This window comes from Oncorhynchus kisutch, linkage group LG5 (genome assembly GCF_002021735.2).
Source record: "Oncorhynchus kisutch isolate 150728-3 linkage group LG5, Okis_V2, whole genome shotgun sequence".
In the NCBI taxonomy this organism is placed as follows: Eukaryota; Metazoa; Chordata; class Actinopteri; order Salmoniformes; family Salmonidae; genus Oncorhynchus; species Oncorhynchus kisutch.
Genome location: NC_034178.2, coordinates 15,072,108 through 15,090,870, shown reverse-complemented (window position 1 = coordinate 15,090,870; position 18,763 = coordinate 15,072,108). Strand labels below are relative to the sequence as shown.

Below are 18,763 nucleotides of genomic sequence, written 5' to 3'. Positions count from 1 at the left end.
CCACAAACTGATATCTTTCCGACAGATAAGATCTAAACCAGGCCAGAATTTGTCCGTGTAGACCAATTTGGGTTTCCAACCCTTCACAGAATGGCTCAAACTGTCTCTAACCAGAATAGAAAGAGTGGGAGGCACCGGTGCACAACTGAGCAAGAGAACAAGTACATTAGTGTCTAGTTTGAGAAACAGACGCCTCACAGCTGGTAGCTTCATTAAATATTACCTGCAGAACACCAGTTTCAACATCAACAATGAAGAGGCATCTCCGAGATGCTGGCCTTCTAGGCAGAGTTGCAAAGAAAAGGCCATACCTCAGACTGGCCAATAAAAATAAAAGATTAAGATGGGCAAAAGAACACATACACTGAACAGAGGAAGATTGGAAAAAAGTGTAATGTACAGACTAATCTAAGTTTGAGGTGTTCGGACCACAAAGAAGAACATTCGTGAGACTTAGAAAAAATGAAAAGATGCTGGAGGAGTGCTTGACGCCATCTGTCAAGCATGGTGGAGGCAATGTGATGGTCTGGGGATGCTTTGGTGGTGGTAAAGTGGGAGATTTGTACAGGGTAAAAAGGATTGTGACGGAAGGCTATCACTCCATTTTGCAACGCTATGCCATACCCTGTGGACGGCGCTTAATTCGAGCCAATTTCCTCCAACAGGACAATGACCCAAAACACAGCTCCAAACTATGCAATAACTATTTAGTGAGAAAGCAGTCAGCTGGTATTCTGTCTATAATGGAGTGGCCAGCACAGTCACCGGATCTCAACCCTATTCAGATGTTGTAGGAGCAGCTTGACCGTATGTTACATCAGAAGTGCCCATCAAGCCAAACCAAGTTGTGGGATTTTCTATTTGAGATTCTTCAAAGAAGCCACCCTTTGCCTTGATGACAGCTTTGCACACACTCTTGGCAAAATATATTTTGATTTGTTTAACACTTTCTTTGTTACTACATGGTTCCATATGTGTTATTTCATCGTTTTTGATCTCTTCACTATTATTCTACAATGTAGAAAATAGTCCAAATGAAGAAAAACCCTGCAATGAGCAGGTGTGACCAAACTTTTGACTGTGTGTGTGTGTGTGTGTGTGTGTGTGTGTGTGTGTGTGTCTGTGTATTTATATCATCACAGCTTTGAACCACCACATCTCCTCATGACCAACCACATACTACAAACATTATGGCTGCTGTTTGCAAATGTACCATGTCCTACATATTCCAACCCACTCCATTTCACTTTTATACTTAACTTCATCTGCGCCTATTTATAGCGAGGGGGGGGGGGGCTCATTAGCCATGTTTTTCCCTGTACGTATCTCCCTCGCTTTCATGTGCAAAGTTCTGACCTTGGAATCATTACGCTGATGAAATGGCTTTCTAAGTGGGCCGGATTTGCATACGGACTATTGTGCGAGCAGCAGAAGTGAGGACTACAAACTGTTTTACATGTATTCTTTTTCTTTTTTTTCTTTACCTCCCCGGGGGGGGCAGGAAGCCCACACGAAGCCTGTGCTTTCAGAGGAAGCAGTTTGGAAATGGAAATACAGAAGGGACTTTTTGCTGTGGTAGTGTGCGAGGTATTGTCGTGTGTAGTCGTACCTCGTGGAAATGCTCACAACATTATACGAGCTTAGCTTTTATCCACTGATATTCACGTACTGCTCAATTTGACACACTTTCGACATATATCGCTGTGGCTTGTCTCTCTCCTACTCTAACTGACTTAGGGGGGTGTTTGTGTGCTGTGTTTGTGTGTGTTCTGTACATGTTTCATGTGGCGTACAGAGTTTGTGTGTGTGTGTGTGTGTGTGTGTGTGTGGGTGCGCACGCAGTTGGAAATCCATCCCTCAATACCGTTTGCCTCTGTCAGATGATTGAGTGTGTGTGTCACTGCATCACTGTCCTAGGCAGGCAGTCTTACAGACAGCTAGCATTGACACAGCTTCCAACAGAATGGCTGTATACCAGAAGTATTGCACTATATAGGAAATAGGGTACCATTTGGGACATATCCAATGCCTCCTGTCTCAGTGGCCCTTCAGGAAGGTGACGACTGCTTTAGCTCTAGCCAGAGGAAGATATATTTTTCTCTCTAACTGGACTATCACTTTGGCCACGTGATCCTGCATTTACATGGCACAGACCTTCTTCGTGTGTCTGAGATTTCATGTGTGCTTGACACGGTGGTATTGGAGTAGAAGTTGCCTGTCAGCTCTGATCTAGGTTCAGCTTAACCGCCCTCAATCCTAACTGTAGTCTTTAGGGCGTTAGCCTCAAAACTGACCTTAGATTAAACACTCCGTCCTACTCTATTAAAGGCGCTCGTCACTGGTGGAATTTCTGATTGATGTGTGTCTGCCTGTGCTGTTTGTCCCCATCCTCTCCCATTCCAGCTCCTCCCACGAATGGTGGCCACACCCATTACGAGGAAGAGGAGGAAATGGAGGAGGATTTCCCCTCGCCGCCTTCGCCTGGCTCCGTGGAGGAGATGAACGCTAAACTTCAATACACAACACATCCTCACCGGAGGTAATTACACTGTGGCCCCGTTTTGAATTCCAGACCAGGTCAAAAGTAGTGCACTACATGGGGGATAGATTGCCATTTGGGACGCATTCCTTAAAGTTCCTTTAAAATTACACATTGGTCATATTCATTGGTGTACATCGTAGCAAAACTTTCTGTAACGGAAAACGAAAACAAACATTTCTTATTGGACAAAGATAGGTCCAAGGTATGTCCCTCCAAGGTATGTCCCTCTGAACGGGGTATTTAGCTTATGCTGTTGAACGCTGATATTCGGGATCATATTTAGAGTTATTATACCAGTAAACTTGTATTCTTGGGGGAAAAACAAATGTTGTAAACGCACTCAAAAGTCACATTTGTTGTCAGCCAAGGACACATTTAGTTTTTTACAAAGCTATTTCACTATCATTATGGATAATGAGTTATGAATAATGTTGAGTGAGAAAGTTAGAGAAAAAAGGGCGGCAGGGAGCCTAGTGGTTAGAGCGTTGGGTCAGTAACCGAAAGGCTATCTTTGTAAATAAGAATTTGTTCTTAACTGACTTGCCTAGTTAAATAAAGTTGTTCATTTTTGGTGTCGTAAAAATGTTAGCTAACGGGTCAGCAATTAGCATGTTTGACATTTCAGTGGAAATACTACTACTATCAGCTTTTTGATAAGCTGTTTAGCAAAAAAAATATAATCGGCACCTTAAAATGTTGTTCAATTACAAGATATATCCGTTTAAAAAAAGGGACACCAACCTCGTATCCAACGTATTTACGAGATAGTTGATTAGTTGGCTAGCCTTCTGGTTAAAAAATATATATTTCAGAGGTAAAAAGTGGATATTAAATTATGTGTGGTCTGTCGTGCAATATATATATATAAATTGCAATGAGAATCTTTAGTGGCAAAATTGACCGTTATTTCATTTAAATGTTGTGCTAGAGGTGATTACAATCCTCTAACTGCTAGTGTGTTCTGAAGTTAGGTGGTGTCCGATGTTGGGGGGGGGGGGGGGGGGGGGGGAATGATCTAATACATTGGAACAAGATTAGTATACATGCTTGGAAATATGTTTCCTATTCATTTAGGTGGCCCACTGCAGCTATATGTTTGTTGTATAATCATTTTTGCCAAGACGTGCTTTTAAATGGACTGTCGTTGGCTCAGTGACTGGCAGTCTATGGAAACCGCTACAATGGTATTTCTCTAATACTAGTAGCATGACCATCCTTGCCACCACTGCTGGAAAATAAACAACACCAAGTATATATATACATAAAATACCCTATAAAAGAGTTAAAATAGGACATAACAAAAGTACAGGCTACAATGTTAGCAGTGTTGATTATAACTTTGTATATTTTATTTTCTCAGTGAGTGGAGCAAGGCCCCCAAGATTCCTGAGGGTCACCTTCACCCGGACACACAGACAGCACAGCAACCCGGGCAGACTGACAACCCTCAGACAAGGAACTCTAAGAGCATGGACCTGGGTGAGTTCACACATGCACGCGCACACAGTCCGATATGGAGGGATTTCAGTGCCAACAGAGATTGTATTTGAATTCCATAGTTTTTAATTGGTATAAAAAATTTGAATTTATATATATATATTTTTATTTATTTGTAATGCACAAATTGAATCATTTCATAAAGGCCTGACCTTTTCAAGACAACGGTTCCTGAACGAGACTGTCTAGTCAGTCTAGCACTGCTCTGTGTGCGTGCATATGTGCGCACGTGTCCACACTCATACCCAACTTGTTCCCCGAAATGATATTGCTCTAAGCAGCTTATTTCCTCATATTAGCACCTGGGTGACCCTGCCAGCATCTCTCAGTTTTTTTTGTTGCTCCCTTCTCTCATTCTTCTCCCATCTCTCTCTTTTCTCAATCCCCCACCCGTCTCCCTCCCTTTCTCCCTCTCCTCTGTTTCAGAGTGAGGTATATCTTACTCTGTTAATTATTTTTTGCCTGTCGCTGGTTTCCAATCGCAGTTCATTAGGGCTGTGGATTGGGTTCCCCCTTCTAAACTAGTTGCACGCCGCTACTGCACATTGATTGGCTTTTGTTAGGAAGAGACCCCCCGCATCCTACTCGCTGCTTCTCTTGTCTTTCTCTTTTTTCGTAATCTCTCTTTCCTCCTTGTTCTCTTTCACTCCATTTCCGTCCTTCTTTCTCATTTTTGCTCTCTCTCCATATTTCTCCCTCACTTCACCTTTCTCCTACTCTCCACCCCCTTGAGGTTGTTATCTGAGGATGTGGGAGCATTACCAGAGGCATGGAGACTGTATGACACTGTGGCCCTGTGCTGTGTGTCACATTTGTAGGGATCATCCACTTTAATAGGGGGTAGTTTCACCATTTCCAAATGGGGGTTAAGCCGGGGTGAGTCAAGTCTGCTTTAAGCAGAAAGTAATAAGCAATATAAGCTCTGGTGCTTAGCAAATGTTTTCCTACGGGGACTGTAGGGTGCACAAGCAAAACACGGGCTTGCATCTCAAATGGCACCCTATTCCCTATTCAGGAACTTTTTGACCAGGGCGTATACTTATACATCAAGCTGCCTCATGCTACAAAGCTATTTATTTGTATATGGAATAGGGTGGCATTTAGGACGCACACATGACTTGTTTAGCGTTTCAGAGGTATCCGACGTTGGTTTAAATGGGCTTAGCCAAGACTGTGGTCCTACACGCTCACTCTCAAGTCTGTCTTAATGGCTGCACCTGGACCTGTATTTATAAAGCCTTTCAGAGTAGGAGTGCTGATCTAGGATCAGCTTGGCTTTTGAAATCATAAGGAATGTAAGGTGGGAACTAAGTCAGCACATCTACTCTGAGACCCGTTTTGAATTTAGACCCAGGAGTTTTTCCCCCTGACGACATGACCTGATCTGACAATCGTTGAGTCATGTATATGAACGCACACACGTGGAGAAGAAACAATGCGGTTCGCTGAGCTGTAGTCATAATGATCTCACCAACACCAGCAGCAAATTCCTGTCCCAGCAACAGAACATTTATTTATCTGTGTGTGTGTGTGTGGGGGTGTGTGTGTGTGGGTGGGTGAGAGATTGTTGATGCTGCTCTCCGTCTCTGTAACAATAGAAGCAGATTCATATGCACATTATTTTTAGCTTCGAGCCACACAGCTCACACACACACACACACACCCGCCAACACAACCTTTTTGTGGCTACTGTATTTGAGGGAAAATGCAATGCGTGAAGCCAGCAAATATAACAGCCAGTCTAATCCATTGTCCCCTCCGTCACAGCTGCATTTTCTCTCCCTCTCTTTTTTATTTTTCTTCTGCTCTCCCGTTTCTCTGCCGGGAGAAAGTTGAACTCATAAAATATGAAAAGGGATTATTTCAGAGAAATTGCGACGTAATGAAAACCTATTATTGTGTCCTGTGGCGCAGTGCCCCTCTGGCAGCTGATGCCGCTCCCTGCCTGCCTCCTCAATCCTGTTGGTGTGGATTAGAGAGAGGGAAAGACTGATGTGGGCGAGAGAGAGGGGGGAAGGTAGGGAAATAGGGGGGGGGGGGGGGGGGGTTGAGGGAGAGTACCCCATTCTTGCCCTCCCCACCCACCCTCTCTCTCTCTCCTATACCATATCTCTTTCCCTCTCGCTCTTCTGTCCGTGTCTTGCTCCCTCTCTCTCTTTTTCTCCATCTCTGCTCAGAGAAAACAGACAAAGGCTACCCTTATGGTGTTCCAATATTCACTGTGTGTGTTTTCTGTGTTTCAGTGGCTGATGAGAGCAACATGAGATCCCTGGCAGAGCAGAGGCCAGGTGAAGAAACGTGCTCTTCCCTCTATCTGTATATCCAATACACAACACACCCACACTCTTCAGACACACACAAACACACACCTTCTCAAACAAAGAAGGTGGGTAAACATTGAAAAAATGTATGAAAAATAATCATAATTTTCAGTGTGCTGTTAAACTGACTGCACAACACATTACGACCTGTTCAGGACTCCTCGAACTCCTCTAATGGTTAAGGAAAGGATTGAGGGAAGGGGAAGCTGATCCTAGATCTGTACTTGGGGGGGGACTTCCCCCTGGAACGGACAAACTTCAGCGGGGAGATGCTTTGTGTCACTGAACCTGATTTATGTGTTCTGCTTACTCAGCTGCAAGCAGCAGGAAGTGGTTTGTTAAGCTACCTCTTTGCTCCGACAGCCCTAGATTGCATTAGACCGGGATGTTCTTAATTTGTCTTCTTTCACTTAAGTGAGAAAGAGGGTGCAGGGATTGAATGAAAGGCTTGTACGCACGCCCCCCGCAGACGTGCGCACGCACACACACACACACACACAGTAACACACACACCTTAAATCTACCACAGCATAAACTGTTGCCGCATAACGACGACTCTACAAGTCCCACCCCCACAGTAAAGTACCACACTCAGCTCTCCCCCCCCCCATACACTCAAACCTATTTTTACCCATATGATTTCCCTCAAAGGCCATTTCTGATCGGTAGTCACAATCACCCTTATGGGCTATGATAAATAAATATTCATTTTCTACATCAGCCTCTAACTGATGTGGAAGCTAATGCGTATTGACAGGCTGAGTCCAGTTTGCTGACGGGGCCGTATTTGACGTGGCCCCCGTGCATGATTCTTTAAATGGCCACATGCTTCTTTATAGACCTTGACATATTTCATTAGTAGGATGGTCTTTAAGAGGGGCTCCGCCTCCGGCTTTAATCTGGCTAAAACCGCTGTGTGTGTGTGTGTGTGTGCGCAAAGAAACACTAACGCGTAGACACACGCACCTGAGGATTACACATGTGCATGTGTGTGACATAGAAAGAGGGATAGCTCCAGTAATCTTCAGGCCCTCTGAATAGACTAGAGTGTGTGTATCAACAGCCAGAGGAGAACATGCTCATTTAGGAGAGGGGGATAAATGGATGTTTGGAGGGAGCCTCTCTCTCTCCATCTCCCCGCTGTGGTCTCTGTCTCCATCTCTCCATCCTCCTCTGGCTGTCCCCCGGCTCTTAACATCTTCCCCTGGCAGCTCTACTCATACACAGGTCTGGGAAGGCTTCCAGCGCGCGCACACACACACACACCACTTAGTAGCCCTGCGCACACACAGCTTCTAACACATTTTGTCTCAGCTGTTTCAAGCGTTTGGTGCGTGCGTGTTGTGGTGTGTGTTGTGGTGTGTGTGCGTGTTGTGGTGTGTGTGCGTGTTGTGGTGTGTGTGCGTGTTGTGGTGTGTGTGCGTGCGGGCTATGTGTGTGTGCGTGTTGTGTGTCTGTGTTGTGGTGTGTGTGTGTGTTGTGGTGTGTGTGCGTGTTGTGGTGTGTGTGTGTGTGTGTGTGCGTGTTGTGGTGTGTGCGTGTTGTGGTGTATGTGCGTGTTGTGGTGTGTTGTGGTGTGTGTGCGTGTTGTGGTGTGTGTGCGTGTTGTGGTGTGTGTGCGTGGGGGCTATGTGTGTGTGTGTGTGCGTGTTGTGTGTGTGTGTGTTGTGGTGTGTGTGTGTGTTGTGGTGTGTGTGCGTGTTGTGGTGTGTGTGTGTGTGTGTTGTGGTGTGTGTGTGTGTGCGTGTTGTGGTGCGTGTGTGTGCGTGTTATGTGTGCGTGTTATGTGAGCGTGTTATGTGGTGCGTGTGCGTGGTGTGTGTGTGTGTGTGCGTGTTGTGTATGTGTGCGTGTTGTGGTGTGTGTGTGCGTGTTGTGGTGTGTGTGCATGTTTTGCTCCACTGATGCCTGGTTTAGTTTCTGTTGGAGATGGGGGATATCCACCCACGCTGAAGCCCCGTTAGATGCGGCAAACACTGGCTAGCTTCTGGCCCGCTGGGCAACTGGCAGTGCCCGTTATTTAGTTTTGTTCCCTTCTGCAATTAGACTTGGAATACATGTAGCCTTCCCTTTCCCCTGCCAACACGGAACCCTGCTTTGTTGTAGTTCGTATCGCTCTCTCTCTCTACCCAGCCCCATTCTCCCTCATCTCACTGTTGTTGATTCAAGTTGAAAGTCACCATGTTGGGCTGATTTGAATTGATGGATCACTCTGTAGCGGGAAGGGCCATCTGTCTGTGTGTCTGTGTGCTCTGCCCACACTACATGCTTTGTGGTCTATCGCAGTGTAGTAGTGCATTTATTAAACCTAGCTTTAACAAATGATACATGTCCCATCTCTAGTCCCTGCTCCCCCCTCTCCCCCTCCCATCCCTCCACGTGACTAATCCACTGAAGGTGAGTCTGTAATTATGAAATGGCCTTTTAAGTCTCTGACCATTATTAGAGCCATACGTCTAACTGAGCAAATATGCAGCCATAGGCTCCATCTATACATCTAAACACGATTACTGCCTTCTGCCTGCATCTGTGTCCCGTCCAGGGATGCATTGTTAGTGATTTATCAGAGTGCACTCGGGCAGCAGATAAGCTATGATTGGTTGCAACGTTAATTGGAATTAAATTGTGATTGGTAGGGACCTTAATTGAACTGTACTTTGATTGGAACTTTTGAGTTAAGTTAATTATTTCACAATAGACAAGGTAGTGGCCACTTACAGTTGAAGTCGGAAGTTTACATACACATTAGCCAAGTACTTTTTCCACGATTCCTGACATTTAATCCTAGTAAAAATTCCCTGTCTTAGGTCATTTCGGAACACCACTTTATTTTAAGAATGTGAAATGTCAGAATAATAGTAGAGAGATTGATTTATTTCAGCTTTTATTTATTTCATCACATTCCCACTGTCAGAAGTTTACATACACTCAATTAGTATTTGGTAGCATTGCCTTTAAATTGTTTAACTAGGGTCAAACGTTTCAGGTAGCTTTCCACAATCTTCGCACAATAAGTTGGGTGAATTGTGGCCCATTCCTCCTGACAGAGCTGGTGTAACTGAGTCAGGTATGTAGGCCTCCTTGCTCGCACATACTTCTGTTCTGCCCACAAATGTTCTTTGGGATTGATGTCAGGGCTTTGTGATGGCCACTCCAATACCATGACTTTGTTGTCCTTAAGCCATTTTGCCACAACTTTGGAAGTATGCTTGGGGTCATTGTCCATTTGGAAGACCCATTTGTAACCAAGCTCTAACCTCCTGACTGATGTCTTGAGATGTTGCTTCAATATATCCACATAATTTTCCCATCTCATGATGCCGTCTATTTTGTGAAGTGCACCAGTCCCTCCTGCAGCAAAGCACCCCCACAACATGATGCTGCCACCCCCGTGCTTCACAGTTGGGATGGTGTTCTTTGGCTTGCAAGCCTCCCCCTTTTTCCTCCAAACATAATGATGGTCATTATGGGCAAGCAGTTCTATTTTTGTTTCATCAGACCAGAGGACATTTCTCCAAAAAGTACGATCTTTGTCCCCATGTGCAGTTGCAAACTGCAGTCTACCTTTTTTATGGCGGTTTTGGAGCAGTGGCTTCTTCCTTACTGAGTGGCCTTTCAGGTTATGTTGATATAGGACCAGTTTTACTGTGGATATAGATACTTTTGTACTTGTTTCCTCCAGCATCTTCATAAGGTCCTTTGCTGTTGTTCTGGGATTGATTTGCGCTTTTCACACCAAAGTACGGTCAATTCAAGGAGACAGAACGCGTCTCCTTCCTATGTGGTATGACGGCTGTGTGGTCCCATGGTGTTTATACTTGCGTACTATTGTTTGTACAGATGAACGTGGTACCTTCAGGCGTTTGGAAATTGCTCCCAAGGATGAACCAGACTTGTGGTCTACAATTTTTTTGGGCTAATTTATTTTGATTTTCCCATGATGTCAAGCAAAGAGGCACTGAGTTTGAAGGTAGGCTTTGAAATACAATTGACTGAAATGATGTCAGTTAGCCTATCAGAAGCTTCTAAAGCCGTGACACCATTTTCTGTCATTTTCCAAGCTGTTTAAAGGTACAGTCAATTTAGTGTATGTAAACTTCTGACCCACTGGAATTGTGATGCAGTGAATTATAAGTGAAATAAACAATTGTTGAAAAAATGGTGTCATGCACACAGTAGATGTCCTAACCGACTTGTCAAAACTATAGTTTGTTAACAAGAAATGTGTGGAGTGGTTGGAAAAACAAGTTTTAATGACTCCAACCTAAGTGTATGTAAACTTCTGACTTCAACTGTACATGTGCATTGCTTACTGTACCACTCTGAAACCTGTTTGTTTTGTTGCATCTGCCTCTCCTATACATTGCCCTATGAACACTAAGTTATTCTGTTTTCATCGGGTACAGCTCAAATGTCAACACCCAAAGGTTGTGGTATTAAAATAGGTTTGAAGGTGTCCACCCCACCCACGTTATATACCTTTTCCATTTATTGGAAAGGGGAAAGTCTAGGTTGTTTTACTAGTTTGCATCACAGATGGGAGATGGAAAGGTAAACCGATAATGTCTATCCTTCATGATGATGAGAAGAAGAGCGAGGCTCACACACACACACACACACACACACACACACCCCGACACGGACAGAGGTGTCTCCATGACAACTGACCTTTTTAAATCATCCACTGCAGGGAGAGGCTGCTTAAAACGTGGCATTTCCGTCACCGGTGGCGCCCTTGCTCAGTTGAGCTGCAGAAATGCTCGCTCTCGTCAAAGAGGGGAAATGCTCGCTCTCGTCAAAGAGGGGAAATGCTCGCTCTCGTCAAAGAGGGGAAATGCTCGCTCTCGTCAAAGAGGGGAAATGCTCGCTCTCGTCAAAGAGGGGAAATGCTCGCTCTCGTCAAAGAGGGGAAATGCTCGCTCTCGTCAAAGAGGGGAAATGCTCGCTCTCGTCAAAGAGGGGAAATGCTCACGCTTACAAATGCATCAATATCTCAGGTGCCACCTACTGCCAATGTTCCCTTGAGCAAGTAACTTAACCCCCAAAATTGCTCGTTGGTCGATGCACTGTGGCTGCCCTCTGCTCCAGCCTCTCCAATCTAATGTGTGTTTGTGTATGAATATCGGGGGTTGGATTAGAGCAGAAGACAAATGTCCATCATCACGTAGACGAAGAAAGTATATATTCTCTTAGTCTCTCTATCCTAGCGCTTGGTGTGTTTCTGCTGTCGGTTTGAAAACCCTGTACCTTACAGTGTGCTGCAGTATTCGAGTCGTGAAGCATTCCGGTGTGTGCGTCTATGCTTCTCTGCATCGTACATGTGGTTCTAATGTGTTTTGATTTGTATAACGCAGGTGTGTGATGCTAGAAGTAGTTGCATAACATTACTCCTATTGCTCAAAGTTGTATTCAGATGGGCAGTATTGGTTTGTGTGGGATCCCTTACAGCGTTCCTGTCTTGCGCTGCACTGTCAGAGGATTGCACCGGTCACCAATGATTGTTGACCTGACATCATGAGTGAGTGAATGAACGAACCCACATTGAGCATCTGGTCCACAGCAGGCAGTGATCGTAGTCTAACGTTATTAATTTACATCTACATTCATCCATATATATATATATATATATATATATATCCAGTGTAGGTATGTCAAATGGGTGAACGTATGTATGTGTATACATACATACATACATACACACACACACACACACACACACACACACACACACACACACACACACACACACACACACACACACACACACACACACACACACACACAGGTGGTGTTGTGCTTGCAAATGCACACAAGCGTGTACTACACACACACACACACACACTCTGAGCCCAGCGTTCACTGCTGCAACCCAGCAGCAAGCGGCTTAATTCTATCAGGCTGCTAGCCGGACAGCCACAATTACATTTGTGACACAAATCCTGCTTCTCAAATTGAGCATTTTATTCCTGAACGCATCCGCTCTCTATTTATAACCCCTTATTTCACACAAATCCCACTTCTTCCTCAGTCAATTTAGGACTTAAAAGCCACAGCTGCTGCAGCCCTGCTCACTTTCCCTCCTTTCCCCTCGACTCTATCGCCCACTCTCCAAAAAAATCAATTTCAAGAGGAATATTCTCAAGCTTTGAAGACTGACTCGACAAAAGAGAGTCTAAAACGAGAACATTTTGAGCGTTTGCCTTCTCCGAGAACGTTTTGAAGAATAAATGTCTTGCAAATCCCTGGTGTGAGTTAGAAATAAACACTTAGAAATAGTCACTTTTTCAGTCAGTTTGAAACTATTTTCTGTACCTTTTTAGCAAAATAGCCAAATGAAGGATTGGGGAACGATTTGGGACTGGCTGTGTGTTTCTCGCCACATCCCCTTTGCTTGTCTGTCTCTGCGGCCTACTTATGCATGTCCTGGTCTGGTGATGGACCTCTGTGACTAACCTACAACACTAGCCATTGGACCGACCTTTTCTCCTTACAGAGCTATACCGTCCTGCAGGCTTTTTGCTCCAACCCTAATTTAGAACACCTACTGCTCTAGCTGCTCACCAGGACCTTTTTGTTGTTTGTTACAGCAGGGTCGAAGCAAAAAAACCTGTGTACCCAGGAGCTCCCCCATGAAGAGGGTCTGGCCATGTGTTTGACACCTTTTCCGGCATGACCCTTGTTGTTCCTTTTTCTCTTCTGTCTTTATCCGCTCCCTTCTTCGCTCCCTCTGTGCCCTGTTTTTTTCTGTTGGTTCTCACCCTCCTCACTTCTCTTTCTCTTCATTAACTGGGATCTTCCTCTTGTAGTCTGTCCTATCGTCTTCATGTGCCTCCTCCTCTTGCTTTCTGTCTCTCCTCCTCCTAACTGTGGCCCGTGCCTGTGTACTCACGGCAGTCCTTTGGCACTCCTCCACTCCCCTTCATCCTCTTCCTTTGCTTCTACATGAATGCATCCCTCTCTCTCGCCTCCGTATCTTTTACACTCCCCAACTCCCCATTTTAAATTCATCCATTTCTCCCCAACCGCTCCTCTTCTCTCCCCCTCTTCCTCTCTTTCCACTTCCTGTCCTCCTTCTCCTTCCTTCTATCCATGCTGACCGGGGGCTCCCTCCCCGTCTCTCCCCTTCTCAGAGTCCTCATCCAGGGGGAGTGACCTGGGTCCCACCTTGGGGCTATGGAAGTCCTGCTCCTTGGAGAGTCTCCAGTCGGCTGTGTCGGAGGCCCGGCAGCAGAGCCAGGTGCCCTTCCACCGCCCCAGGCCCCACATGGTGCGGGGGAGGGGCTGCAACCAGAGCTTCCGCACCGCCATCGACAAGTCCTACGATGGGCCCTCGGAGCCGGAAGACGGTAAGGGAAATTAGCATCATCTTTAATACAACACTGAGCATGACTATGTTCCCTGGGTCCTATGTTCCCTCAGTTCCCATAGCCCTATGTTCCCTCTCCCCTATGTTTCCTTAGCCCTATCTTCTAAACCAGGGGTCGAGGGGGCGGGGTGGACACATACATATTCCAGTTTTTAGTATTTCACTGTCCTGAACTACAATACAATGTATTGTATAATAAAATACAAATACTTTTCTATACCATTTTTATAGCGGTTCACAATTTTGTGGCCCCAAATTTACTGCATTGGTGTCAGAAGTTTGATGGCACTATGTAGTGTGATAAAAGCTTCTGTTAAATGTAAAAAATAGACACTTTCCAAGCACACTGGGTATCATTCTAATTATCCTCATCCCCAAACAAGGCCACATCTCATTACAATACCAATTATTTGTAAAACAAGCGTTTGCACGTTTGATTGAAATTGGTCATTGGGTGCAGAGGGAACATACGTGGGGCCGAGGGAACGTCCGAGGGAACGTCCGTGGGGCCGAGGGAAAGTCCGAGGGAACGTCCGTGGGGCCGAGGGAAAGTCCGAGGGAACGTCCGTGGGGCCGAGGGAACGTCCGAGGGAACGTCCGTGGGGCCGAGGGAACGTCCGAGGGAACGTCCGTGGGGCCGAGGGAACGTCCGAGGGAACGTCCGTGGGGCCGAGGGAACGTCCGAGGGAACGTCCGTGGGGCCGAGGGAACGTCCAAGGGAACGTCCGTGGGGCCGAGGGAACGTCCGAGGGAACGTCCGTGGGGCCGAGGGAACGTCCGAGGGAACGTCCGTGGGGCCGAGGGAACGTCCGAGGGAACGTCCGTGGGGCCGAGGGAACGTCCGAGGGAACGTCCGTGGGGCCGAGGGAACGTCCGAGGGAACGTCCGTGGGGCCGAGGGAACGTCCGAGGGAACGTCCGTGGGGCCGAGGGAACGTCCGAGGGAACGTCCGTGGGGCCGAGGGAACGTCCGTGGGGCCGAGGGAACGTCCGAGGGAACGTCCGTGGGGCCGAGGGAACGTCCGAGGGAACGTCCGTGGGGCCGAGGGAACGTCCGTGGGGCCGAGGGAACGTCCGTGGGGCCGAGGGAACGTCCGTGGGGCCGAGGGAACGGCCGAGGGAACGTCCGTGGGGCCGAGGGAACGTCCGTGGGGCCGAGGGAACGTCCGTGGGAACGTCCGTGGGGCCGAGGGAACGTCCGAGGGAACGTCCGTGGGGCCGAGGGAACGTCCGAGGGAACGTCCGTGGGGCCGAGGGAACGTCCGAGGGAACGTCCGTGGGGCCGAGGGAACGTCCGAGGGAACGTCCGTGGGGCCGAGGGAACGGCCGAGGGTGGGGCCGAGGGAACGGCCGAGGGTGGGGCCGAGGGAACGGCCGAGGGTGGGGCCGAGGGAACGGCCGAGGGTGGGGCCGAGGGAACGGCCGAGGGAACGGCCGAGGGAACGGCCGAGGGTGGGGCCGAGGGTGGGGCCGAGGGAACGGCCGAGGGAACGGCCGAGGGAACGGCCGAGGGTGGGGCCGAGGGTGGGGCCGAGGGAACGGCCGAGGGTGGGGCCGAGGGTGGGACCGAGGGTGGGGCCGAGGGTGGGACCGAGGGTGGGGCCGAGGGTGGGTCCGAGGGTGGGGCCGAGGGAACGTCCGAGGGTGGGGCCGAGGGAACGTCCGAGGGTGGGGCCGAGGGAACGTCCGAGGGTGGGGCCGAGGGAACGTCCGAGGGTGGGGCCGAGGGAACGTCCGAGGGTGGGGCCGAGGGAACGTCCGAGGGTGGGGCCGAGGGAACGTCCGAGGGTGGGGCCGAGTCCGAGGGTGGGGCCGAGGGAACGTCCGAGGGTGGGGCCGAGGGAACGTCCGAGGGTGGGGCCGAGGGAACGTCCGAGGGTGGGGCCGAGGGAACGTCCGAGGGTGGGGCCGAGGGAACGTCCGAGGGTGGGGCCGAGGGTACGTCCGAGGGTGGGGCCGAGGGTGGGGCCGAGGGAACGTCCGAGGGTGGGGCCGAGGGAACGTCCGAGGGTGGGGCAGAGGGTGGGGCCGAGGGAACGTCCGAGGGTGGGGCAGAGGGTGGGGCCGAGGGAACGTCCGAGGGTGGGGCCGAGGGTGGGGCCGAGGGAACGTCCGAGGGTGGGGCCGAGGGAACGTCCGAGGGTGGGGCCGAGGGAACGTCCGAGGGTGGGGCCGAGGGAACGTCCGAGGGTGGGGCCGAGGGAACGTCCGAGGGTGGGGCCGAGGGAACGTCCGAGGGTGGGGCCGAGGGAACGTCCGAGGGTGGGGCCGAGGGAACGGCCGTGGGGCCGAGGGAACGGCCGTGGTGCCGAGGGAACGTCCGAGGGAACGGCCGTGGGGCCGAGGGAACGTCCGAGGGAACGGCCGTGGGGCCGAGGGAACGGCCGTGGGGCCGAGGGAACGGCCGTGGGGCCGAGGGAACGGCCGAGGGAACGGCCGAGGGAACGGCCGAGGGAACGGCCGAGGGAACGGCCGAGGGTGGGGCCGAGGGAACGTCCGAGGGAACGTCCGAGGGTGGGGCCGAGGGAACGTCCGAGGGTGGGGCCGAGGGAACGTCCGAGGGTGGGGCCGAGGGAACGTCCGAGGGTGGGGCCGAGGGAACGTCCGAGGGAACGGCCGTGGGGCCGAGGGAACGGCCGTGGGGCCGAGGGAACGTCCGAGGGAACGGCCGTGGGGCCGAGGGAACGTCCGAGGGAACGGCCGTGGGGCCGAGGGAACGTCCGAGGGAACGGCCGTGGGGCCGAGGGAACGTCCGAGGGAACGGCCGTGGGGCCGAGGGAACGTCCGAGGGAACGGCCGTGGGGCCGAGGGAACGTCCGAGGGAACGGCCGTGGGGCCGAGGGAACGGCCGAGGGAACGGCCGAGGGAACGGCCGAGGGAACGGCCGAGGGAACGGCCGAGGGAACGGCCGAGGGAACGGCCGAGGGAACGGCCGAGGGAACGTCTGCGGGGCCGAGGGAACGTCTGCGGGGCCGAGGGAACGTCTGCGGGGCCGAGGGAACGTCCGCGGGGCCGAGGGAACGTCCGAGGAAACGGCCGTGGGGCCGAGGGAACGTCCGTGGGGCAAGTGAATCCAGGTAAAAGCTATGATCCCTTATTGATGTCACTTGTTAAATCCACTTCAATCAGTGTAGATGAAGGGGAGGAGACGGGTTGAAGAAGGATTTTTAAGCTTTGATACAATTGAGACATGGATTGTGTATGTGTGCCATTCAGAAGACGAATGGGCAAGACAAAAGATTTAAGTGCCTTTGAATGGGGTATGGTAGTAGGTGCCAGGCGCACTGGTTTGAGTGTGTCAAGAACTGCAGCGCTGCTGGGTTTTTCACGCTCAACAGTTTCCCGTGTGTATCAAGAATGGTCCACTACCCAAAGGACATCCAGCCAACTTGACACAAAGGTGGGATGCTTTGTCGTGAACATGGGCCAGCATTCCGGTTGAACGCTTCTGACACCTTGTAGGGTCCATGCCCTGACGGATTAAGACTTTTCTAGGACAAAAGGATTTGCAACTCAATATTAAAGTGTTCTTAATGTTCTGGACACTCAGTGTATAATTGCCTTTGGACCGATTATTCAGAAATATCCACACATGAGTTGTATAAACTTTGGTTTATCGCTGATATATAATAATGAGTAATTTAGCCATTGCGTAACTCGCTGACGTTCGCTGCAAAACGCAGAGGTCGCAAAAGGACACACTGTTTAGCGGCTCAATGTACATGTAGTCAGCGTTTCTGGGCAGAGAACTTTTTTAATCCCACAGCTGCACATTTTTTATATAACATCTTTCATGTGAAGCTAAAGATCTGTCTGTGTGTCTGAGCTGTGTGTGTGTGTGTGACCATCTGAGCATCCAAACTGAACCATAAACCACTAGAATTGCCTCTGACTCATCCTCTGGCCTCACGGAGTGGTTGCCTCAGGCTTAGAGGGGGAACCAGTGATTCTGACTACAAGATTGGAGGCAGCACCCCCCCCCCTCTCCCACTTTCCCAAAAAGACATGTTGGTGAACCCGGCTGCAGAGTATTGAGTCACTGCAGGGGGGATGGGGGATGTATATGAGTATGTGTTTGTCTGCCTGTCTACTTCATTGTGTGTATGGCATCTGTGTCGACTTTAAGGCTGTCCCGGCAAAAAAAAATCTTGGTCGACCAAGAGTCGTCCTGTTCTTTAAATGTGTAAACGTATTTTTCCATATATAGACACACATCCAATGTGTTTGAACAAAAGCAACTACATATGCACTGAGCTTGTCTGATGCTTTAAGCACACTGTTTGATTAAATAATTAAGACACACAAATGACTTGAGAAAGAGCCCGATGGTCACACTGTTAAAAAAATGACAGCGAGTGCCTGTGTGACTGGCACACGTTGTTTCGCTCTCCTCCCTACTGCAGTGTGAAGGCTCCAGAGCACAGCAAGTATTTATTGCACTGTGTTAGCTGCAACATCATTTCAGCCATTTAGTTTATTACTTGTTTCTGACTGAAAAGTTATGTTACCGAAATCCCTAATTTGTTGAGTAAAAACATTCCCTATTCCCTCAACCGTTGCTCTCTTTACTTGACACATGTAAGCTTCATAAGTATGTGGCCAATAGGGCCTGACCTATAGCCTTACATAATCACAGCAATAAATTGGTTTGAACAATCTCTGAACACAGTAACACGTGACAGAAAAATGGAGGCGGAGGATGTGAAAAAGAAACTCGGAAACGGGTGAATGTTTACTGTTTGCTCAGGAGGGAAAGGGGAAGTCCGATATGTGGAAGACATTTGACTTAGTTGTGGAAACTACTGGAAAGCCAGGAAAAATGAGGGCATAGGAGCAAGCGCTGCGTGAGTATTATGTGTGCCAAACAGTTGCTGTTAGATTACAATATTATATATTTTTCTGACCATTTGGAACAGTGTAAACAACACAAAATATGTAAGTGTACCAGAGTCTGTGCTAATTACAGAAAACTAAAAACAGTTGCATGCATTGGTGAACTGCACTTTATTTATCGTTTAGACTAATTATTCAGAGCTCC

The 18,763-nt window shown here is 48.9% G+C and overlaps 1 protein-coding gene across 2 annotated transcripts in view; it reads left to right on the top strand.

The window, feature by feature from the left end:
• The window catches only part of pard3ba (par-3 family cell polarity regulator beta a), a 178,789-nt gene that overhangs the window by 104,908 nt on the left and 55,118 nt on the right, over nt 1–18,763 (top strand). For both annotated transcript variants that reach the window (XM_020482699.2, XM_031824564.1), the window contains 4 exons: nt 2,404–2,539; nt 3,903–4,021; nt 6,283–6,327; nt 13,491–13,706. In XM_020482699.2, the coding sequence (XP_020338288.1) occupies nt 2,404–2,539; nt 3,903–4,021; nt 6,283–6,327; nt 13,491–13,706 (516 nt within the window). The remainder of the gene's footprint in view (nt 1–2,403; nt 2,540–3,902; nt 4,022–6,282; nt 6,328–13,490; nt 13,707–18,763) is intronic.